Source organism: Bombus affinis, chromosome 16 (genome assembly GCF_024516045.1).
Source record: "Bombus affinis isolate iyBomAffi1 chromosome 16, iyBomAffi1.2, whole genome shotgun sequence".
Classification (NCBI taxonomy): Eukaryota; Metazoa; Arthropoda; class Insecta; order Hymenoptera; family Apidae; genus Bombus; species Bombus affinis.
The window spans coordinates 4,572,941-4,597,084 of NC_066359.1; the positions used below are offsets into that span (position 1 = coordinate 4,572,941).

At 34.7% G+C, this 24,144-nt stretch overlaps 6 protein-coding genes and 1 long non-coding RNA gene across 16 annotated transcripts; 3 read left to right on the forward strand and 4 right to left on the reverse strand.

Annotated features, from left to right (window-relative positions):
• Positions 1-4: 4 nt before the first annotated feature.
• On the reverse strand, positions 5-3,187 carry LOC126925697 (probable enoyl-CoA hydratase, mitochondrial). Its single transcript, XM_050741521.1, has 7 exons — positions 2,972-3,187; positions 1,578-1,787; positions 1,288-1,412; positions 939-1,143; positions 430-549; positions 286-353; positions 5-215 (listed from the first exon to the last, which is right to left on the reverse strand). Exons 1-7 carry the CDS (start codon positions 3,066-3,068, stop codon positions 150-152), a joined length of 891 nt encoding a protein of 296 aa, XP_050597478.1. The 5' UTR covers positions 3,069-3,187; the 3' UTR covers positions 5-149.
• Positions 3,188-3,993: 806 nt separating this feature from the next.
• Positions 3,994-6,004, forward strand: LOC126925702 (uncharacterized). The gene is made up of 5 exons (XM_050741538.1): positions 3,994-4,054; positions 4,704-4,790; positions 5,122-5,369; positions 5,460-5,605; positions 5,747-6,004. Exons 1-5 carry the CDS (start codon positions 4,042-4,044, stop codon positions 5,883-5,885), a joined length of 633 nt encoding a protein of 210 aa, XP_050597495.1. The 5' UTR covers positions 3,994-4,041; the 3' UTR covers positions 5,886-6,004.
• On the reverse strand, positions 5,260-8,095 carry LOC126925708 (uncharacterized). The gene is made up of 2 exons (XR_007714077.1): positions 7,911-8,095; positions 5,260-7,824 (listed from the first exon to the last, which is right to left on the reverse strand). It is a non-coding gene; the product is annotated as an uncharacterized LOC126925708 (long non-coding RNA).
• Positions 7,505-10,291, forward strand: LOC126925693 (inositol 2-dehydrogenase-like). Its single transcript, XM_050741507.1, has 4 exons — positions 7,505-7,685; positions 8,090-8,332; positions 8,697-9,078; positions 9,467-10,291. The coding sequence occupies exons 1-4, from the start codon at positions 7,603-7,605 to the stop codon at positions 9,914-9,916; spliced, it is 1,158 nt and encodes a 385-aa protein (XP_050597464.1). The 5' UTR covers positions 7,505-7,602; the 3' UTR covers positions 9,917-10,291.
• LOC126925690 (protein DDI1 homolog 2) lies at positions 10,110-14,178 on the reverse strand. 2 transcript variants are annotated; one of them, XM_050741502.1, is made up of 6 exons: positions 13,684-14,178; positions 13,020-13,238; positions 12,682-12,936; positions 12,030-12,335; positions 11,808-11,954; positions 10,110-11,309 (listed from the first exon to the last, which is right to left on the reverse strand). In XM_050741502.1, exons 1-6 carry the CDS (start codon positions 13,943-13,945, stop codon positions 11,095-11,097), a joined length of 1,404 nt encoding a protein of 467 aa, XP_050597459.1. In that variant the 5' UTR covers positions 13,946-14,178; the 3' UTR covers positions 10,110-11,094. The 2 variants fall into 2 exon arrangements, with proteins under 2 accessions (XP_050597459.1, XP_050597460.1); XM_050741503.1 differs by having other exon boundaries at positions 13,630-13,770.
• Positions 14,179-14,358: 180 nt separating this feature from the next.
• On the reverse strand, positions 14,359-18,666 carry LOC126925705 (uncharacterized). Of its 6 annotated transcripts, none has more exons than XM_050741546.1 (6): positions 17,045-18,666; positions 16,718-16,965; positions 16,062-16,128; positions 15,905-15,979; positions 15,764-15,830; positions 14,359-15,681 (listed from the first exon to the last, which is right to left on the reverse strand). In XM_050741546.1, the coding sequence occupies exons 2-6, from the start codon at positions 16,798-16,800 to the stop codon at positions 15,668-15,670; spliced, it is 306 nt and encodes a 101-aa protein (XP_050597503.1). In that variant the 5' UTR covers positions 16,801-16,965; positions 17,045-18,666; the 3' UTR covers positions 14,359-15,667. The 6 variants fall into 6 exon arrangements, with proteins under 6 accessions (XP_050597503.1, XP_050597499.1, XP_050597500.1 ...); XM_050741542.1 differs by having other exon boundaries at positions 15,756-15,830; XM_050741543.1 differs by having other exon boundaries at positions 15,756-15,830; positions 15,913-15,979; positions 16,054-16,128.
• A 53-nt stretch (positions 18,667-18,719) lies between these two features.
• LOC126925698 (pancreas transcription factor 1 subunit alpha-like) lies at positions 18,720-22,298 on the forward strand. Of its 4 annotated transcripts, none has more exons than XM_050741525.1 (3): positions 18,720-20,366; positions 20,726-21,063; positions 21,587-22,298. In XM_050741525.1, the coding sequence occupies exons 1-3, from the start codon at positions 20,095-20,097 to the stop codon at positions 21,694-21,696; spliced, it is 720 nt and encodes a 239-aa protein (XP_050597482.1). In that variant the 5' UTR covers positions 18,720-20,094; the 3' UTR covers positions 21,697-22,298. The 4 variants fall into 4 exon arrangements, with proteins under 4 accessions (XP_050597482.1, XP_050597480.1, XP_050597479.1 ...); XM_050741523.1 differs by having other exon boundaries at positions 18,721-20,366; positions 20,726-21,060; positions 21,541-22,298; XM_050741522.1 differs by having other exon boundaries at positions 18,722-20,366; positions 21,541-22,298.
• The last annotated feature ends 1,846 nt before the right edge of the window (positions 22,299-24,144 follow it).

Consider the following 24,144-nt stretch of genomic DNA (forward strand, 5'->3'; position numbering starts at 1 on the left):
GGTCTTCGTTTTCCTTCAATATAAATAATTGCGTTTATTAAAAAAAAACATCCTTTTTGATAACAAGTGTAAAAAATATATAAGATGTATAAAAATAAGTATCTAGTTATGCATATATATCTTATAATGGAGTAAACAGTAAATGTTTTCTACTGGTTGGTGAAGTTGGGTTGCCTCTTTTCAACGAATGCACTCATTCCTTCCTTCCTGTCACCCTGAAATTTTAATTACACCCCATTCAATTTTTGTTTTTTAAATTACTATATTTGAGAAAAAAATCCTTACTGTTGCAAATGTTCCATGGAACATTCTCTTTTCAAAGTGGAGCCCTTCCTTCAAGGTAGTTTCATATGCTAGAAAAACAGTAAAGAAATGAATATTTGAATAAATGAATAAGAACAATGATGGTTACATAATTTCAATGATTACCGGTATTAACAGACTCCTTCGCCATGGAGACGATTAATTGAGAGTGAGAGGCAATTACCTCACCCAATTTGATTGCCTCAGCAACAAGTTTTTCTGCTGGGAAGATCTTGCTAACCAAACCTGTAACAAAACACGTCTAAATATATACATATAATGATATTTGTATATTATATACAGGATAATTTGTGATTCTTAGCAGGATAGAAATACACAATTGGCAGGAAATTATTCTATATGCGAAAATAAGTTGAAAATGAAGAATAAAACTTTGTCGCTCAAGGTCACGTTTTGAAGAAAATTGAATTTGGATGTTTAACAAAAATTAACCGGTACACGAGTATTAGGCAAATCTCCAAATTCGATTTTCTCGAAAACGAAATCTCCAACGTAATTATATTATTTTTGCTTTTCGTCTTATTTTAAGCCATAGAATTTCCCTAACTCCAGTTGTATTATGAGTTACAAACCACTTTGTCTACAAATTACTTTTCAGTTTCTAATAAACCTACCGCATTTCTCTGCCTCCTCAGCAGTGATCTGACCTCCTGTTAGTACCATTTCCATCGCTTTACTCTTACCAATTACCCTAGTCAATCTTTGAGTACCACCTGCACCTGGTATGGTACCAATGATGATTTCTGGTTGGCCGAACTTTGCCTTGTTTCCGGCATAGATGATATCGCACATCATTGCCAATTCACAGCCTCCGCCTAACTGTGTATAAAAATATACTATTTAATATCTAAGATATAAGCAAATATTTGTTTTATCTGCTAAATATTATACAGTGATTTGAATATTTGATATATTTCTGAAAATTACCAAGTTGCTATTTTTTTGTAAATTATATTAACTTACAGCATATCCATTTACGGCGGCAATCACTGGTTTCGAAATTCGCGTGATTGCGTCCCAGCTTGCAAGGAAGTTCCCTCTCATAGTCTGTGAATAAGTATTATTCTGCATTTCTTTGATGTCAGCTCCTAAACAAAAACGTTCGCAATCTAATTCTAATTGAATAATTCATTAATAATTTGCTAATGAATATTAATTATGGAGTAAATTATAAATAAGTCATAATATAATTATTCTAATTTATTAATCGAATTAGTTAATTATAATTTCAATTACGACAAAATGTGTTTTACCGGCTGCAAATGCTTTTTCGCTGCCAGTAAGAACAATGGCCCCGATGCTGTCGTTTGTATCCAATTTATTTACAGCATTATTTAATTCAGTCATTAATTTATTACAAAGAGCATTTAAGGCTTTTGGCCTGTTTAACGTGACCAGACCAACGTTCTTCTTTTCGCCAGCAATTTCTACCTTGATGAATTCATAATTCTGTTCAGCCTGACCTATAATAAAAGAATTTTTTAATAATAATTTCAGTTTTGTATATCACTTAACTTGATTTCACACATTTGACGAAATAAATATTTTGGCGCGAAAAATTAGTGACATTATTTGGAATTTAGTATTACCCAAGGTTATAGATTTTTTCTCTAATTAAGTAGCTGTTTATTTACCGTTTAATTTAATTGCAACAGAATCCGAATCGTAATAAAATTCGAATTGCGTTTTCGCACAAGAAAAAGCAAGTTAAAAGTATCGGTTAAATATCGGTTTTTAAAAATTAAATCGGTAATTGCATCAAACTGCAAGTGGAAGTACATGTGGAAATAATAATATATGCATGTATAAAAATGAATACATTTTCTGCTGTAAATGTGCATGTGGCATAATAACATATTATTTCTTTGTAGACGTGTCTGTTCTTTCGCAAATATATGTATCATATATGTAAATATATGTATGTGATGTTCGCACAATATATGTATAATATATACAATGTATGTATAATATATATCTATAATATAAATACCATTTTAGTCAAAGGAACAATATATAATAACATAATAAATCTCGCTTAACTTAAATCTATACGAATTATAAACAAAAGATAAGAATTAGGTGCGAACGCACAGTTATGTACAGAATTCAGTGGTACTGAAGGTCTTTTGAAAATATCTCGGAAACTAAGATCAAGCGATATGGGAAAGCGATGTGTATGGGAAAGTCGTTCAAAACCATATCTTCAACAGCATAGTAAAAGATCATCAAATCTAAGATGACAGAGGTTTTTTAGGTAATTACCAAAGTTGAAAAAAGAATATTGCCCCAAAACGAAGTTTAGCCATAATAATAATTACAAAAAAAAAAACAATATTTACACTATAGGAATGGTATTAAAATTATGATAAAAGGAAGAAGTATCACGGAATTCTTTACTATAACCTTTAACCTATAACTGATTACACTCCATTGCTTATATAATTGAGCAGATCAACACATGAAAATTTTTGAACCAAAGTATTTTATAAACAAAAAGGGGATTTTACAAAACGGACCCTAAGATTTTGCAATAATTTTAGAGATCTGTGTAACTGCGTACTACAATTTGTATCAAGTAGCGTTCTAAAAGCAATTTACATATTCTATCCTTCCTTCCCGGCAATTCAACCAGCAACATAGTACTTACAACAATAGTATTTCACGTTCCTCGCAAAATATTGTGGTTTTTGACCAATCTGCAATCCTTTGTTAAACAGAATTTGTCCAACGCGTATAGTAGCCATGATGCTTATTAGTAGGAACACTATTATTTGAAAATAAAAATAATGAGCTTAGGATGAATTGATAAGACTAAGTTGTCACGTACACTGTGCGTACGGGATAAACAAGGTCCCGTGATCCACGTGGCTACTGGCACCAGTGGTGTATCTAAAGATCACTAAACCCTATTACTTTCGATGTTATTTTCACATAGAAATATTACAAAATACATATTTCATGGCATATATATGAGTTATATGGCAAAATACAACTGTGAATTGCATTTTCATGAAGGAGTTCAATGCAAGTCGCCAAACATGTTTTGTTTCAATGATTATGTGAAAAGAATTTCGCAATCTGAATAAGTTTATCAAAACAATTTGGTATGATGTAATTTATGGGAGAAAACATGTTTGTTATTTTCTTTTATATAATTTGAGTTTTGTAGTCTATTTTGAAGATAGACATTTGTACACTTTCATAAAGTAACAATCTGAGATATATTATTTTATTATACAAAACATTTAATATTACGGTTTTACGAAACCACATGTTTGAACTAATTTTTGCTCATGAAAAAAGCTATCCATGTGATTTAAACAAATTCCTTGAAGAACCAAAAATTGGAGTCTTTAGTATAGAATGTACTAATTATATTGAAAACTCTAATATTGGTCCTTTAATCCTTTAAATGTGATTTTATTTGATTGTAATATTAGGTTAAAGTATAGTTGTACATAATAATATAAAATATTAATTAATAATGCATTGAAATTCTTTTCAAATTATATTCGAAAATTAACACATGTTCATGATTGAGAATGAGCTATGAGACTGACATCTTTGCTCCATCCGATAAAAGTAGCTTACAATTATATGTCGCAATCGATAAGGTAGGTAAGTGGAAATAAACATAAAAACAAATAGATTGCGCGACAACGGAAAAAGACGAGATTTATAAAAGAATTCCATTGCAGGGATTGACTAACTTGCGTAATGCAACTAACGAGTAAACAAAATAATTATAATCTTTTCACTGTCGTATCTTATTTGATCGATGACTTAGATGATCCTGAATGTAGACAACCAGATGTATTCCTTGTATCAGCATCACGATTGAATTATTAATATCTCGAAAGAAATACAAAAATGTTATTTTATTGACTTTTATATAAGGAGAAATAATCTACTATTTTGTAAGATAGATAATTTTAAAAGCTTACCAATACAGTATTCAAACAGTATCTTTATCTTTAAATACAAATATACGAATATCAGCGTATGATTAAAGATTAAAAAAAATAGAAGATTGTAAATAAATTTTGGATTACAAGAATACATAAATTTCCCCTAATATCGTGAACTAATTAATTAAAAACTAATTTAAGAAATTTTTACTGAATCGAAGAAATTGATTTAAAAGATTTTAGAAATAAATCTGCTCTAATTTTAGTGTACTATGATTTTTGTAACAATGATGATTTATACATGACATTGGAAGGTTTATCAACCTGAGCAGTATAAAAAGAACTGAAATAAAAATATAGATGTATGCCAGGGTGAAAGTATTAGGGGATTCAGTGTTAAAGTGGGAGTCAGCCAAGGGCAGGTAATAGTAGGGATTGCTTTCTGACGTGTGAACTTGAATTCTCTGTCAGTTCAGGGACGTTCATCTGGCAACGTCATGCAAGTACCGCTACATGTCGTGCTGCTCCTTATATTCACTTTAAGAGGACAATTCGCGGGTAATTACAATATCAGTATTAATTAGAATGCGGATCTTTGATTCTACTTTTATTATCTATTTCATTTAACTATTTATCTTCTATATATCCCACAGAATTATTTATGTTTATTTATCATTTAACATTTATTTCTAAACGATCAAAACGACTTGGACTTTGAGTTTTTGCTCTAATGTCGAAACAACTCTGTATTATCGAAATGTATCAATCGTTTTTATTAAACTCAAAGACCCGATGGCATTCATTAATCGCAGAAACTGGTATAATAACCAGCAAAGACCGACTTCTTATCGATGAAGAAAATAACAGAAACGTTCTTCATTTATCACAGAGGAAATTTGGGAGCAAGATTTGTCCATGGACATGCAAATTGGAGCTTCCACAAAAGGATATGATCTGGTCGCCTTACGCTGTGGGGCAGAAAATATGGTAGTGGATCTGCAAACATCGGAAAATTTTTCAGGTGTGATATACACACGAGGTAGCTTCTATTCCAGACAACCTTCGTGTTTCTTGAATCCTGATCATGGTGGAAATTTCACTATGACTATTCCCTTCAACCAGTGTGACACAGAAAATGTAACTACATCGTACAGTCTGCTATAAATTTAGAAAAGCTACTACAAAATAACTTAGAAATAATTCACTGGTTTAAGATATTTGTTTCAGGTTGATAACAAATATCGGAACACCTTGGTTCTTCAGCATGACGATGAGCTAATTACTCCTGGTGACGCTGCTTTTGTCTTGGAGTGTGACTTTTCCAAGCCCAGAGACCTCATAGTGTCAGCAGAATTGCCTGAAACTGATAAGAAGTAATTAGGTTTTTGTTAAATGAAGTTCTTGAGTTGAAACATGTTAGACTATATACTTAAATGTTTGGATCTTTAAATTCCTCATAAATGCATAAAAATCTTTAGAAGAAACGAAGGTGTGTACTATGTTTTCATTTGCAGAGAGGTAAGATCGAGTATATCTCTAGTGGACGCCGATCCAGGAAGAGATAAGACGAAGAGGTCTAGGTACGTGGAGAGCGACACCAACGAAGTTGTCTTTGTGCCTAACTCGGTTATCAAGATTAACGACGAGTTATAGATCATTGTCTAATACATTTTGTAATAAAGCTTACTTCTATTTTTAAATTTTGCTTCAAACTATCTAATATAATTATAATATAAATATTTAATATAAATAAATATAATCTATTATAAATATTTCAATTTAACTTAATACTCTCTAAATAATCCCATAGATAATCAACAATTAATTATTGCCAATCTTTTAGATTAGAAACTTGTTTATTCCCCTTTTAAAAATATCCTGTTATAATAAATACTTCAAGCTCAGCTCCCAGGAAAATTGTATTACATCCTATTCTTTATGTTGAATCTTCCATGAAACTTTCAACACTTTGAGAGTGATGAAACTGATCAATGAATCTGATTATTAATTATTAACTATCGATAGTAAAATTCCACTGTGGTCTACGCAACGAAATTTTTTCGCGGTGACAACGACAGGATGTCCATCAATGACGTTAGCTCGTTGCACTTGCGATATGATAGTCTGATAACCTTAGAACAAATTAGAAATCACTATATTCTCTCGTTTACATAATGCACTAAAATAGTAGGTCGTGCATGAAAAACAGAGGAGAATAACATGATAAATCACATTTTTGTTGTATCAGGACTGTAGATCTTTTTCTTCCTTTTGTTTTTAAAATTAATATGCATTTCTACCATTCTCTTATATTTGGAGATCAAGAGGAGATTAAGATTTTGGAGATTAGGAGATCAAGATAAATTCGGAAATTTTGTCTCCCCCATATCTAAAAGAATTTTCCAATAATTACATTCAATAATCATTTTGACAAATTTTTATGTAAATCATTAGTAGTCTAAAATAAGATCTCTTTGGGTCATTCTTTTTTATTAATAGTTCAGAATCTTTTCCACAAAAAAACGTTTCATTACTTACATCCTTTATTATTTAAATTCTGTAATCATAACATAATTATCAAAGATGAATTTTTCTGAACTTGCAACATAGCACTGAGATTAAAATTTGCCACTGAATGAGTCAATGAAAGGTCAGTTGATAACTGATCAGTCGACACGTTACTAAATAAAAAAAGTCAGAGGACCAAAATGAATACATAGGATATTGACACTATTACAGCAAGAGCTTACAATTTTCCACTTCTGGCTACGAAACGTTCATATCTCATACAGAATATTTCAAAAGTGTCACAACTCAAAATAATTCAATTTTGTATTAGAAGAATATTAGAAGATCATTGTTTTTTATATTCTATTCTTCTTGTTAACTTATGCGTTTAATAAGGATAATATTTTTTCTTAACTTCCAAATAGTCTTTTATTTTCTCTGAAAAACTTATTTCAATTGTGTCACTTTTGGAATACATGTATGATACATATATTACAGAAACGATTAGGTGTTAATGAATGGACAGAGAAACATTAGACGACTGCTACAACTGGACATTCGCGATTTTGATGCTTTATATGAATGAGAAACTGGTTTTTATTAATCGAACGATTAACTGCATTTGATATATTCATGTCAGCTTGATGGCTATCTTAATGAGGCCAATATTTGAACCATAGCTACTTTATGAATTTACGTTATGTTAATCGCACACATCTCTCCCCACTATCGTTAACCAGTTCGTTTATATACATATATAACAGACCCACCGTTCCAGACTGTCTTCTGCCGGTTGACGAATCCGGAGATTCATATTTTACTTATTTATTTAATATTTCATATTCCTAACAAGACACTTACAATGGCAACTGCGAAATTCAAGGGTGCCTCACCTTACACAAAACCACAACCAAAGCCTCCACAGCAGGATTATCTTTATCAAAAGTGAGTATTTTTTCAAGTAGATCGTTCAAGTTCATTGAAGATTTTGTGTAAAATTTAATTAATGCAAACTAGATATTCTTCCCTTGCCTTCTTTTCATCACATGATATTCTATCTAGAGCAGAATGGGGCACTTTGTAACTGGGATGAGAACAAGAAATTAATTTGTTAGAAAATAAATTTCAAAATCTTATTTAAGAAATAAATTATTCCAAAATGATATCTACCTATTGACATAAAATATGTGTCTTGGGAACAATTCTCCTATATTTTACTTTTCTTCATCTCTTCTCTTTTAATATGCTTCAAGCCGGTTGTTGATCGTTGTTCTAGACTCATATTGACTACTTAGTTCGCTCTTCCTTTTCCTCTTTCATGACTGAAAATGGATTAAATGTTATTATAGGTATCTAGAGGATCTGGCACTGAAGAAGGATCTACTCCATCCTAAAGTAAGACTTGCTCTATTTGGAGTCGGTCGTGCTGGAACCATTCATCTGTCCAATATTATTTCCAGTTCGCGTGTCAAACTGCTCTACATCGTAGACGATGTCGAGTCTAAATGGATGAGCCTCAAGGAGTACTGGCAACTTGACGATGTTGTCTTCTTGAATAGCAAACAAGCAGACAAAGTGTACAATGATCCTAAGTAAGTAATTTAAATTTTCTTATGGGAAACATTTTAGATACAATACAAGATGTATATATCACAAAAGTGATCAAATGAGTTAGATTTTTAAATAGGAAAAATTAAAAATAACAAATCATTAATTAACAAATTTAAAAGAAACTTTCAAAAAGTTACTTGTTTCTGCGATAAGGAGGATTATTGTATTAATATTCCCCACTACTGACCTTTGATTATTACCAAAATTAATCCTTCCAAACCCCAAACATTTCCATTACAATTACTTAATTTCATGATAAAAGATAATGATGATTAAACTCGAGAGAAAACATAAAGATCAATTAGGAGTTCAATTAACAATTAAAATCGTTCTTCATGTTGATAGTGTGGACGCAGTAGTTGTTGCATCGCCTACGTACACACATGAAGGCATTGTAAGGAAAGCTTTGGAGGCGAAGAAGGCAGTGTTTTGTGAGAAGCCGATCGCCGAGGACAATGTTAACTCGATAAAATGTTACGAGACCGCGAAAAAGGTCGACAAACCATTGTTCTGCGCCTTTAACAGGCGATTCGATCCCAGCTATTCTGCTGTTAGAAGCAGAGTGAGGAATGGAGAGGTTGGACACGTTCAGATCATCAAAACGGTTTCTCGTGACTCTCCTCTTCCCAGCATAGAATATTTGAAGATGTCCGGAGGTATATTCCATGACTGTATGGTTCATGATATTGATATCATGACTTGGGTCCTTGGAGAGTACCCTATCAAGGTGAGACTCCCTGGATATTGTTATCAAACACTTGTAGCTGGAGTTTTAAGTAGGATAATTATGTAGAATATTGGATTAGTCCTTCCATACCATGGAGACCTGAATTTATAAATACTACAGCATTATAAAGAAGTTTCCATGATTTAAAAAGATCCTAACTTCATAAAATTATAGGACACAGATAGAAGAAACTAATAGTTAGAAAAATCTTCAGTTCTAATTAAAAACAGAATGTAGCTTTGATTTTTAATTGCTACTATGAGCACTTAAAGTCAATAAGTACCATAAGATTATAAAAGAGTTTCATAAATAACTATTGGTAATGTTGATTTCTATCCTATTGGCTAGTATTTGATGAATTATTAAATGTTGGAATATTTTCTTGCAGATTGCTGTGCAGGCACACGCACACATTCCAGAGATAAAAGCGATCAATGACTTCGACACAGTTGTAGTGACCTTGCATTTCCCATCAGGAACCTTGGGGACCATTGACTTATCACGGAACAGTAGCTTCGGTTATGATCAACGCTTGGAGGTGTTTGGCCCCAAGGGTATGATCAAAGCAGATAATGAACAGCCAATGCACTGTGTCACATCCCAATATAATCTCGACGGATTAACCAGTGCACCAATATGGTATTCGTTCGCCAGCAGATTCATGAATGGCTATCGTCGAGAGCTGGACCACTTCGTTGACGTTGTACTTGGTACAGCTGAATGCTCCGTATTACCCAAAGAAACTCTAGCTGTGATTAAAATTGCGACTGCATGCCAAGAATCTGCTCGTACCGGCAAGATGGTGGAAATAAAGTGGGCGCCAAACGAGCTACCATAAATGAGGTCATGGTCTAGCGAATTTTTATCGTTCCCATGATATTCCACCATTTTGTATCTTGTACGATCGTGATATATTCACTTCTAATTTTGTCTTTTAAACGAGATTTTCATTTCCTTTCTCGACGGACGAGGGGAAGTTGAGATTATCTTCGCTGAATCATGATTTGCATGCACGAGTGAAAAGACTTAGGTGAATCTCGCTTGTTACACGTTTTTTTCTTCTTTTTTTATCTGTATAATAATATAAAGAAAATACAGAAAAATACCATATACCCTAAATACATAGTAACGATACAAAATTCACATTGTCTGTTAGCAGACTCAATTATGAAAGTTTGTAAGAACGAAACAATAAAAAAATTCCCAAAGTTTATTCGTGTTTCTCTTCTCTCAATTCTTTAACCCTTTGAAATAAAAAAAAAAGAATTAAAGAAAAATTCTTTGTAGATTCGTCGATGCGTGATTGGTTTACATTACAAAATCCTCTTTTTTTTCGTAAATAATAAAATTACAGAAGTAAAACTAATGTATTCTTGGAGGTATCGCAAACTGATTTTTAGTCGCGAAGCTCGAAATGTCCGTCAAATCGTGTAATATGTCTCTTAAATTATCTCATTATCCTTTCAGAAGTATATTTTCTTTTGTCTAATCTAGTAAATAAAAATTTTGTGAGACATCTACAAACGTGACGCAACTTTCACGAAAAGCAATAAGCTGCTGCCCTAACTTATGACTTTGTTTTCAATCCATTTTATATTGATTCCTAAAATTGTGTATTGCAATAATGGTAGGCTAGGTTATCAGAGCACGCTGACTTCCACTTGAAATTCCAAATTCGATTCATTTCATTTCTGTATATCTAGCAAAAAGAATACAAAAATCGAAGAAGATATATGTAGCTTTACTCTGAAGTAGCCACTTATTAGTTAAATGAAATATGATATCTATACATACATCATAATATCTGCTCGACGAAATAAAATCCGAAACACGATTTCATGCTAATTGTCGAGCAGTGAGCTTGCTTGAGCTGAGTTTCGATCGTGTGGTTTCCAGATTTTATAATAATTGATATGAAAATTCGCTACCAAAAGTCAAGTACAAATTTTCCATTCCCTTATCTTTACTGTTCAAACATGGAAACCTCCACAATTTCTCTTTTCTTTCCTTGTTGTTTTATAGTCTAAAAGATTTTGTGAACAACGCATCGGTGGCTTGAGTTTTGTCTCCATTAAATCTACGCAGTTCCGCGATGACCTGTACTCTGCTGAATCCCAGAGATTCGATTTCTTTCACTGTTTCTTCTGTGAATGGGTCGTGGGGGAAGACTGTAGTTTCTATGGAGCCTAGTCTGCTTGATGTCCCGCTTGAACTATTGTTTTCTTGCGCTTCTAAAATACATAGTATTCATTTAAAAAAGTCTTTTTGTATTCTAGCAAGTCACAAATAAAACTATAAAATTAAAAGCCACAATTATAAATTATCTGTTTCAAGTCACTAGTCCAGGCAAGTTAGAAGGATTTGTCTCAGTTGAATCTCCCTAGGAAAAGGATAGATACAGTAGTTAATATATAAGGCCTTGTATTAAATTCAGCTGCATAAACTTGAACATTGAAAAATTAATAATAGCGATAATATCACGAGCATTATTTTTGAAAATTTTCCTTGGAATTTAATACTATTATTAAAATTTCCATAATACATTTACTTGAATTTATAAATATTTCCTTTTTTATTGCAACCACTAAATGTCGAAATACACAATAAAGGAACATATATACAAAGGAAATTTATTGGGTTTCATTATGGAATGTTACACAAATTATTTAACACAGGATCTTATAAGGAATTATGGTAAGAAAGGATAGCCTGGACAGATACATACTTACCCTGCTGGCGACGTTGCTTCTTTGCATCTCTAGAGCCATAATCCAGTGCTCTTTGAGGTCCTCCCCTCTTGTCATCCTTATCATCTTCTGTGTCGTAAATACTTGCATCGCTATAACCACTTAACCTTAGCCACTCTGGCAGCTCCCCTAATCAGAATTAAGCATTTATGTTGTATAACAGATAAAAAGACATTGTGCAACTATAGAAATATTTAAGACCACCTTCTGCTAAAAACGGCGTCTCTGCACCGGTGGTGCCTATTTTGAGCACGTTTTTCTTCAAATCTATGCAACATTGATGCCTCTTTAACATGTCCAGACCCAGTAGCATGTCCATGCTTTGTTCCGCGAGCACAGTGAATGATGTTGTTAGATGATCATTACCAATTTGAATTTGTACCATGTGAATACGGCCAATGATGCGTTGAGTTCCAACACCATGTGCTATTCCAGCCCACCTTGTGTCCACCAATCGCATTATGTGACATCGTTCGGCACACGCATCCGACATTATAGTTGATTGTGCACCTGAATTTTAAAAACGTAATGTTACTATATATTTCGAAATGTTTTTTTTTTTTAAGAGGAACAAATTCATGGAATTTTTGAAGACAAAAGTACAGTCTAGGTCAGAGCACGGATTTCAATATCTAAATTTAAATTTCTCCCACCATGAAGTACCACATACTACAAAGAATGACTTTCAAAATGCAGGAATTTAAAAATAGACACATTGGCACAAACAGCAGCCAAACAAAAATACATAAAAATGATCTTGTCTCCAGTCTCAAAGATGATCTCTGACATTTATCACTGCGCATTTACGCACGTGTATAACTCATTAATTATAAATGTAAATAAAGTTGATATTTACCAGTATCAATAAATGCTTTAACTGGGAATCCATTGACCTTACAATTAACATATAACATAACAACTGATCCAAATGTTTCTGGATTATACTCCATTGCAGCTTCCATGTTTGCTTCAATGTTTTTTTGCCTAATATCCTCTGCAATAAACCTCTGTGCTTCTGTGTCAAATGGATCTGCATTCATCATTCTTAGTCTTTGTGCCTCACGTTCTTCTCTTACTTTTATTTGTTCTCTGAGTACAGTTGTAAATCTCTCTACAAATTAATAATATCTATTGTAGAGTAAATTCTAAGATTTCCAAAATACAGTTCTTAATATGTACTTTTGGAAGACTCACCAAGATTTCCAGAAAGTAAGGCACTAGCCAGCTTGGGATTATTCTGGCTCAGCAACGCTAGTTGATCTGGATTAGCCAAAAACATGTCTCTTATTATTTCTGGATCATCCTCTTTTCTAGGGTTTTGCATTCTGGCTATAGTGCTACTGGAAGCTGTTGGCTGTCGACTGCTGGATGCTCCTGGTACTCTGATGGAACTGAAGTCCAACATGGGAATAGCTAGAGTAATATGTATCTTGGAATTTAGTACATTCTCTTTTTTACTACGCAATAGTGCGCTCTTAAATAATTGATCTGACTAAGCACATGGCGACAAAAGCTATCTCTAACAAATCAAACTCAACACAAGTGAATACAAAAAACTTGTGCTAAACTGAACCGGACAGGTGTGCGGACAAGATGAGAGGAACTTAGATGATTCTCACACGAAGAAAAAAAAACTGTATTCTAATAGACACTATTCTATAGTGAAACCAAAAGGGGGATAACATGCTCGATCGAGTCTGTTAAGCCAAATTCATGGATCGTGCGTTATAAGTCTGGTAACATCTGATCGAGAGACGTGACAATACAGTGAAAAAGAAACGTAAATCGAAGCCGAAAAGCTAACCTCACGACCCGCCTCGATCGCCACTTTAAATAATGGTGCTGTATTGAAGCTGACCTCCGTTTAACGGGTGAAGGTTCAACTCGGCCCCGCTTTGATGCATGTGCTGCAAAATCACCACGTCACCGTCACGGATCCCGTGATCTTTCAGCGATTTCTTGTCGTTCATCAATGGTAGACCATTGAAAGCGATCACCATCTCATGGACTGGTACGTTGCTCTCGATCTCGCAAAGAGCCTTGAAACTCTCCAGCTCCATATCCTCGATCACGTCCAGGACGAAAATGTCGTCGCTGAGCGTGGTTACCGTTACCTTCATCGTGTGTGTGTGTTTTATCTAGCTGCTTGTGCTCTCGGTTCCGTGCGTGCACAACGATTGTACGGTAGATACTAAGGGCAAACAAGATGAGCAATGAAAGTGGTCACTGGATGGCAATAAAACTTCACGTGAGAATTTTTGCCGCTCCCCTCGCGCACGGAATGTCCGTACGAAGAGCGGCTACAGGATGTAAACAACAACCCAGCTCAGCGAAAATACTGGCTGGTCTTTGAGGCTTGACCTGAAGCTACTTAAATCACCTCGAGATATCGAGGAGTAACGAGATCGTGAAATTGTGCCGATGAGCAGACTGCGCGCCAAACTTGAATTTCCATTTGAATGCGTCATGCTGTCACTTGCTGTTTTAGTAGAACATCAGCGTATTAAATAAATTTTACTACACAACATACACGGACAGATTACATTGACAGATATGATCGAAAGTTTGCGGAGGTTGGTGTTGTGGGTTATGTTATTATATATTGTTCAACAACCTTAAAATGCGTGTTTTTTAAATTATCACGGAAATAGAAATTTCTAAACTTTGATATTCCATTTGTTTCAGTCATCGATTAATTAACTAAATCTTTTCTTGTGTGAAAAATAAATTATTGACTGTAACTACAATCATACTGTATTTTGTACCATTACATTATTTGCTCCATTTTTCTGGTCAGAGGAACATTTCTATCTTTTTGATTAGTAATAAAGCAGCTTGAAATCAAATTTTCTAATAGCATCGAGTATATTGAAATATGTATTTAAAATATTGAAATCTAATCTTTTCGTTTTATCCTTGGCGGATAATCTAGAATCCTACATTACATTATCGTCGACAGAGGGCAGACCAATGAACTTCAACTTTCTAAACCCAAGATATTCAAACAATAAAAATTGCTGGTTATTATTTAAAAAGTTATTCTCTTCACCTATATATTTCAAATTGTACGAACAGATTTCACACAACTCCACAGATGTTAAAATGTTTACATAACGTCAGGCTCATGGACTTGCAATGGAGCAAATCTTGTTAGGATCACAATAGCAATAATCGCGATGTCGATTTATCATAGATTTCAATATCTATAATCAACGTTTACTGAGGAACCCTGTGTACGCACAATTTGAGAATTAAACGTCCCATACATGACGTTCAGATCGACGTAATGATAACCTTATCTCCCGCAGTGAATAGATCTTATCTTGATCATCCTATTTTCAAAGCAGCCCGTGGCATCGATAATTTTCAACCTAATACATTTATTTCGCCTAAGAAAATTATAGATTTTTGTGTACCAACCTTTTCACCCTAGATAAAGAATATTTCTTGATTATTTGAAAATTCACCGTCTTTTGGAATATTTTATGATAAGAAATCGATCCTATGGAGGAAAAAAAGCATGGGCCAAAGGTGGTGCAGTGAAGCATGCAACGTTCAGGGGATCCTGCCCTCCTGGAGGGCACGACCACGAGGACACCGCAGGGGGTGCCATCCCCCATAAACCGGAAACGGATGCAGAGGTGGATATTAGACAGGTGGCTCAGAATTTCGCGTTGGACAGGGCTGATGGTTAAATTAGCGCATGATTTCGACGGTTCGCTCGATTACACTCGGAATAGGATGTGTCACGACAAATATCGTGCAAGGTGTGTTTGTAATGTTGTATAACACTGTTTCACGCTGTTTAATGATGTTTCCTATAGTCTGTAGAATTTTGTATGTCAATAAACAGCACCTGAAAAAGTAAGAAAAATGTTAGGAAAATATCACTATGTATAATAAATACAATAAATAACCAGAATACAGTACTGTCTCACGTGGTTTGATGATTTTTTGTAGAAGTTTATAAAGGTTTGTAGAAGTTTGTGTACCAATAAACAGCACCTGAAAAAGTAAGAAAAATGTTAGGAAAATATCACTATGTATAATAAATACAATAAATAACCAGAATACAGCACTGTCTCACGTGGTTTGATGATTTTTTGTAGAAGTTTATAAAGGTTTGTAGAAGTTTGTGTACCAATAAACAGCACCTAAAAAAGTAAGAAAAATGTTAGGAAAATATCATTATGTATAATAAATACAATAAATAACCAGAATACAGCACTGTCTCACGTGGTTTGATGATTTTTTGTAGAAGTTTATAAAGGTTTGTAGAAGTTTGTGTACCAATAAACAGCACCTGAAACGGAAATAAAAATGTTAATTAAATTTTGAATAAAATGTATAAGATCAAATGATATAAATGAGCGTATATTTTATTGTAAAATTGATTAGTGTGAAAGTTTTGAAACAGGGATTCCATTAGAGGGTATAACAGCCTACTGTAGGGCTGCAAATCGATTAAGCTTTGGAAGATGAATCGAGAGTGGGTATAAATCGATTTCACACTCCTGCTGAGTATAAATTAATAGACACTTATGGGGTTGTCTGTATTTCGAGTGGGTACCAGGATGTCCCCGGGATTGTACCGGCTACCAGGTGTTGGACATGGGTTCCGGGGTGCAAGGATGTGCCATAGAAAATCGGTTAGGCATGGAGAGCGAGTTTTTTCGAGAAATGATGCGCTTTTATGAACTCCAATCTCTTTGTTTGCATTAAAATAATTCGCCCAGAATATAAATAGCATACTGAAACTTAAAATAAAGCATATTACATTAAATTGAATAGTTGTGATGTTACGTATCTCTAGAATTTCCTCCTTTCTAATTTTCAATCTTAAATAGTAATGCTAAATATTCTTTCTAGCGATTATAAAAAATAAATATTACCTTCTACAGCAGTACAATTTATTCGTTTCGTATTTAGTATTTAACTTCGAATTGAGGGCACACGTGCCCAGGGGATTTGCCATTTAAATCTGGGTCCCTTTGGTTATCTCTCGATCTCGAGGATCAAAAATCCAGCCACACAATGGTCCTGCCCCAATCCTGTGTTTTTCTTTTGGATTAGATCCAGACAGGCTGCGGCTTCCGATCTTCAGATTCGATTTTTTCATAATCAATCGTTGCACCTGCACCTTGCGTCATTAAAAACTATTTCATTCGTTTGTACAATCAATTATTGGTAATTTATAGTTGGAAAAAACTTTCTCTTACGCAAATTGCAAATTAAACGTTTCTGAATTAAAGCAGAAAATTGTACTCGTGGGAAAGGAAAAAATCGTTCCCTTGATTTTCCCTGGAACAACAGATGGAGCGAATAATTCATCCTGATGCAACGGGCCCTCTTAATTTGTAGCGTGTTAATTGTCTAGCCTCGGCGGATACGTTCAGTAGAAAGTTTTGTGGGAAATCGATAATGGCCCGTACTTTATATCCTGTCGGCGCTTCAAAGAAAATCTTTTGGTACTTTTAAATATCCTAAAATTAACATTTCCTTCCGTTTTGTCGTATATTTTTAATAGAAGCATTATTCGAATACTTCTTTTATTCTTACTTGAAGTTTAATATCTCACATTTTTTGGAACCACCACTTTTACTTGAAATTCCTACTCCAATTTCAGATAAATTTAACTTTCTTCCTTTCTTCAATCCTTTTTGGATATAATATTTTCGAATTTCTTTTTAAGGAATAAAATTATTACAAGTTCCCTGCTGTATTATGTTGGACTTGACAGAATCTTTTTTCTTGAAAGAGAATTCAGAATATCTTCTCTTCTTTAATTTCTGAGGTTCTATATTCTTCCACAGGATCCACAGGAAATAATGGATGTTGGGGACTAGCGAGTTTCATGGTTGTCCATAAAAAGAGCATCCAAGGGAATCAAAGGTGTAACGGAGAAAGAAATTAGGGGCACGTGTCGTGCACGTGTACCGAAAACACCGTGCAAGGGTTTACTCAGGGGTTAACCACTTCTGCGACATTTGGCCTAGCCGGAGCACCGTGTAATTATGTGGCCCGTAACAGGTCCGATATGATTGCTGCTGTATCATTATCGTGCCGCAAAATTATATTATTTAATAGCGCAACAATATGTTTCTATGAAACTTTATGTCACGTGAAAGAAAGTTTTCCAAGCTTTGCACGATATGTACTTTTTAATATAGAGCTGTTATTCTTTAACGTATTGTAGTCAGCTTTTTGTTAGTTTTCTCAGTTAAATTCAAGTACGATATTTGACATTGATAAAAATTCTAATACAATCCTTCTATTACGAATTGAATCTTCTAATCTTCTGAAGAAAAATGTCTTCTGGTTAAAAGTTTCTTTACGTAGTTTCCTTTCTCTAAATTCTTTCTTAAATCTATCACTTTTTCTAAAAATCCTTTTTCCAATTGTTGAATTCCTTCCCCCGATTCTTGCTATATTTACTTTCTTACAATTTCTCCTACATTTCTTCTTTTCTTTAGTTCATCAAAATCCTTTGTCCAGTTTCTATTGAATCGTATAGCTGATCCTCTTCTTGGAATTTTTTTTCCAGATCCTCTCTTATTCCAATTTTTATACGACACTCGCCTTCAACCAATTTCCACCGAAATTACAGCTTCTTCCTTAGACTTCCTTTATCCATATATATACGACAACTGTCTAACATCTAAAATATCCATCTTGGTGTGTAAATTCGATTCGCAAATCTATTCAATTCGCATTATCGCTCCGTTTCTTCAATCCAGAACCTCCCTGTTTCTTATCAGATCGATGAAGAGGCGGAACCAGCAGCCAGGCAACTAGGGGTAGGTAGGCTCCACCACCAACTAGCTCGACGAATGGGGATGCAGCTAGACTTTCAACCCCAGGAATGGCTTCCCTACCGCTTTTCTCTTTCAGTTTCGACAGACTACCTGAACCAGTGCTCATCAATGATCCACAGTCCCATTTCACCTATCTAACAGCCTAACATTCACTCAACAGTTCGATATTCTCTCTTTCACCTCAAATCCAAATAATTATATATACTAACAATACCATGTCAGTGATTTTCCTATCTTTTCTCTTACGAGAATCAATTTTAACATCAATACATTAAATACACTGTTACTCATAAGAATTTGGTTATTAGTGGATCCGTGAATGTGGTAACAATATAACAGTTTTATCAAAGTGTACGAATTAATGCATTAACCCATTAGGTTCCAAGCTGGTTTTAATTTATCACAATTTTGCAACTTCTCTTCAATTTTTTCAAATTTCATATGGTCGTAAAACCCAATTTAGTGTGAATGATGTGTGTCGAACGTCCGATTACAAGTTTGAAGAATCTGAACTATGAGTGGAAGTGAAGAGAACGTTGTCCAGGAAGAAGATCGAGGATGAAGAGATTGGCTGATGGTTTCCTTACATCCAAAGTGGTTCTTCAGGTGTCTGGAAGAGGAATTTTGAATTAAATCACAGTATGACCAACAAGGAAGGATCGAATACATTGTGTTAAGTGTCTGGACAAACCTGGACACGTGTCCTGGTTTCCTGCTGGCACGTGCCGCTGTTTAGAAGTATTTCCTAGCACGCGCTGAGGCCACGTGTCACGTCGATGGTATCAGTGATCCTCGGGACGTGATCGAGGGTGCTTGCATTGGAATTCGTTGGAAATTTCAACGAAAACTGCCTGCTGATCCCAGTTTAATTGAATCCATTCAATGTCCCTTGCATTGAGTTTGAAGAATTGTCTCTTCTGCGTTCAAAAAACCCTATATAGCGTTCCAGGAAGCACTCAGAAATTACACAGCAGCGTCGTCCGTGATCTCAATAATCTGTTCAATATTTCCTGTATTAGGTCGAAGATATTGGTTCTTCCGCGTTCAAAGAAGACTATAGTGTCCATATAGACAGGGCTCAGAGGTTGTATAAAAGCATTGTGACTGGTCTCAAGGATGCTTCTTGTATTAAATTTGAATGTGGATCCCCTCTGAGAGATTCTCAACTAGAAACTACAGTGTGAAGTCAAACGTTCAAAGTATCCTGTAACTCGTGATGGAAACGTTTGGATCTCACCTGAGAGATTCTCAAGTAGAAACTACAGTGTAGAATCAAATCTTCCAAATTTCTACATCGATCTAAATAGGATTAATAAACAATCTTATAAACACTATGTAAGAACATTTCAATGAATTAATTTGAACTAGTCAAAGATTCTAGTCACTATACCAAAGAATTTATCTGAAATACACACGTACCAAAGAAATTTAAGTATAAGACAAACCTCTTCAAGATGTATTCTATGGATAATTTGGAATTAGACATGATGAATCGCCAGTACATGTACGAGGCTCATAGTTTCCTTGGAAATCCTGCGATTCCAGCTCTGCCACCGCATTGCGGAGCACCTACCACGGCTACGCTGCCTTCGATTCCGTCGCAGCTAGCTTCTCATACTGCTGGCAGTACTGGAAGTACCAGTGGCAGTGAAATTTATTTATATGACGAAAACAGCACCGACAATGAGAGCGCTTACAGCAGTGACCAGGAAAACCACACCAGAGAGTGAGTGTTACCTGCGCAAATAAATTTTTATTAAAATTATTTTCATACTTATTTTTATTCAAAAGAGCGTCTATGTTAGCTTATGATACTTTGTCAAGACTGCGAGTCAGAGTAGTTTCATATTAAGAAAATTTCTTCCTCTGTCTTCCACTTTCTCGTGGCCCATATTTACACTGAATCTCACAAACACCTTGAGGATATATACAAAAGTTGTCGTCTAAAGATCATAATCCCAACAAATACAGTCCAATAATACAGTTCTTCTACTATTTTGAACCACTTTTAAACCTAGCTTTCAAGGAATCTTAGAAATATCTTCAAAAGTAGGTGTCTAGAGATCATTATTCTATTAAACACAGTGTAATAATGATTTCTAGACGAAGTCAGAGCAACAGAAGAAACGGGGCAACGGGAAAAAGTCCAAGGCAGGCGGTGCAACAGAGGCAGGCTGCCAATATGAGGGAGAGGAGACGTATGCAGAATATAAACGATGCCTTCGAGGGCCTTAGGGCTCACATACCAACTTTGCCCTACGAAAAGAGACTCTCTAAAGTAGATACATTAAAATTGGCGATCGGTTACATAAAGTTCCTGAACGAACTGGTCAGAGCTGACAAGGGCAACGATCCTCTGACAGGGAACGGAGGTCTCTCGAGGTGTTCCGGTCGAGACGACACTAAGAAGGTCATAATTCGTGGTGAGGCCAATACCGATCGCACTCACATCTCCTTTCTGTCATATCCACGTTCATCCTTTTCTTCTTTTTTTAATTTATTAACCTGAACTGTGTTAGATTTTTACCTATCAATTGGCTTAAATTGTCTTTTAAATTTATCTGTCATCCTTACAGAAGGATTTCTGTGACTTACAACAATATATTTGACATTGTTCTTTTGTTTGCTCTCTTATGCAAAACAATAAATGGATTACAGACAGTGATATAAAATTTTAATTAACAAACACATCGAATTTCGGCCTATCTGGTCTTTACAGACTTGTTTCATTGACAGTTTGTTAACAATTTTATTGATCAAGTTTTACGAGCAACCAAATCCTATAGTTCGAGTAATAAACAAGGAGAAGAGAATATTTAATTTTATTAAAATTCTGATGGTTATTTCAATAGTAATTAAGCTCCTTGATATACTAATTTTGATCAATAATCAAATTTCAGGCAGCGAGGGGAACCCATTCATTTTCCATTCTTTGTCCTGGTCTAGGAAGTCGGACATCTCCCCGAATGGGACGATGTACGCGAAAGTCTGGACCCCGGAGGACCCAAGAACGTCAAAGAATGGCTCGACATTCGAATAAAGTGCTCAGGTGTTAATTATTAAGTGCGTCGAGCCTGTTATTTAGTATCTAAGGACAGAAATTTCTAGTCAATCATTCATTTTTCCTAATTTTTAATCGTACCAAAAGAGCAACATTTGTTAACAAAAAGAAATTATGCTAATTAATTATCCTGTATCTCTAGTCGATTTTAACACGGTTGGACAGTATTATTCAATTATTATTGTTAATATTATTTAATTGTCCTATATATAGACAGTATCATTCTTTAAATTAATGTGTTAATAGAATTTCAGATAGGGATTAAATAAGAAATTCCTATAGTGATGAAATTCCTAATGTGAAGAACATGTGTAACTTCTTTCAGTTTCTTTTTAGACGTGCTCAAAAAACAGCGAATCTACGCTTAGTAAATGGAAAAAGAAATACATAGAAATTCTGTCAGGAGTCTTTCTCTTCTCTTAAGTAATCAATTGATTTCTCTATTGTCTGACAGAATTCATGTTATTATTGTACATATAGAGTGAGTAAAAAAGTGTAAGCAGATATTGTTTGTACGTGAAATGTGAATATGCAACAGAATGATTGTCAATGTGATTGCCATCCAAGCCAAATAAAGTAGGTTCTTCAAGTTTCAAACTGTTTTTTCTTTTGTTACCATGCATTTTTTATATTTTACCGTAACTCCCCCTTTCTTCCATTCTTTCTCTTTTATTATTGAAGTAGTAGTTAATGAAGTTTGCTTGGATAAGTTAAAATTCCAATATTCTGCGCACTTCCTGATAGGTGTACATAGTTCTTTTAGAAATCAATAGTCTTCCCATTGTAACTCGTTAAAATTTAATCCGAAAGCTCTTTGCTTGGTTTAGAGAAAACTGAATCCAAAATAATTTTTCTTCGAGTAGCTTATCTTTAATTTTCAAATTTCTACAATTTCTGTTAATTTTTTAGTCTTCCAAATTTTTATACCTTTCCATCTTCAATTTGTCTCGTTCCTCTTAATTAATTTTAACAAGTTATGTTACTAAAATTTTTTCAGCATGAAATAGACTCTATTTCATCAAATTTTCAGTCCAAGACTAATCTCTCAGCCTTTTAGTCTTTTTTATATCTTCAATTTTCCTTGCATTCTTTTCCTCCATTTAGTATAATTTAAAAAGTTTATTCCCCAAAATTTCATCAAGATTCAATGCAAAGTAACGTAATGAAAATAAAGAACGTGTTTCCCGAGTGTCCAAGAAGTCGGGCAAGGCTTTGAATGTAATATTCTTCGCAACGAAATGGCGGAGGACTCCGAAAAAAAGAGGGTAGAAGCTGCGCCAAATTCTGGCGTAGAGTTCGCCTGAAAGGGGAGCAGAACCGACGTGGATGAGACAGAGAAGGAAAATCGTGGGCGGTACGTCGATATTGCGGTGTCGCGACGTCCTGCGACTCGGGAATAATGGCGTCGACGGCTGCGGATCTTCCCACGACGCGATCCTCTTTTCCCTCTTCGCTATTTCTGCACCCTGAATACGGTTTTCTACCTTCTACCAGTGCCTCACTGGTTGTTACGTTAATGAGCCGAGTCATTTACTTAAAAATAGATATCATTAGCATAATAACTAGTCCACCTGCTTTTACAAGTTTCTGACTATCTTCCACTTACATAGTTACGTTTTACTAGTTAAAAGTATACGTATGTACAGTTAAAAGTGTATATGTACAGTTAAGCACCGTGTAGGGCTCGAAATTTTGCTTCAAGGGTGGAATTGTATGGTAAGCCAGAATATTGTGGAAATTGTTCCTTTGAAAATGTTTTATCCATTACTAGTTGTATTTCCTTCCTAATTTTTATGAAAATCTTCTCTCCTTGCGTCTTCTTCATCTAAGTTTGTCTTTCCCGTCTCTTCTTCTTATTTCTTCTCTCTGAAGTTCATTTAAAGTCCTTTGAAATTACAGTACTTAATTCCAAATAAATGAATTTTTTAATTACAAACAATTACAATTTATCAATGATAAGAACATGACTATACTAAAAAGAATACAATTATAAATATATTATTTTATTGTATTATTGTGACCAAATTCTGCAGTTAAAATCACATTGTTTTTCTTATCGGAGAGATCAGAAATTACACTTACTAGAAAGACAGTCTACTAGGTTCACCTAGGTCCAACTTGGTGGAGCCGCAGCAGGACGTGGGCCGCTATCAGCTGTGAAAACAGCATTGTTTATAGACACCGTGGCACAATGAGGTGTAATTGAATCCATATTCTACCCCGTTGTATCAGGCGGCACTCAACAGAAAGCTAGCGGAACGCCCCTGGTGCCCCAGGGGGTGGTTATACTTAACGGTTCGGAAATCGAGGGTGGTCGTCGATTTGTGGACAATTAGGGACGATATACGTGTCCCTTGGGACGAATCGAAACAGTTCCCAGCTTCCCCGAGAGTGTTCTTTCCTCTCTTCTTTGTTTTTGGTTATTTAAACAGAATTGGAATAA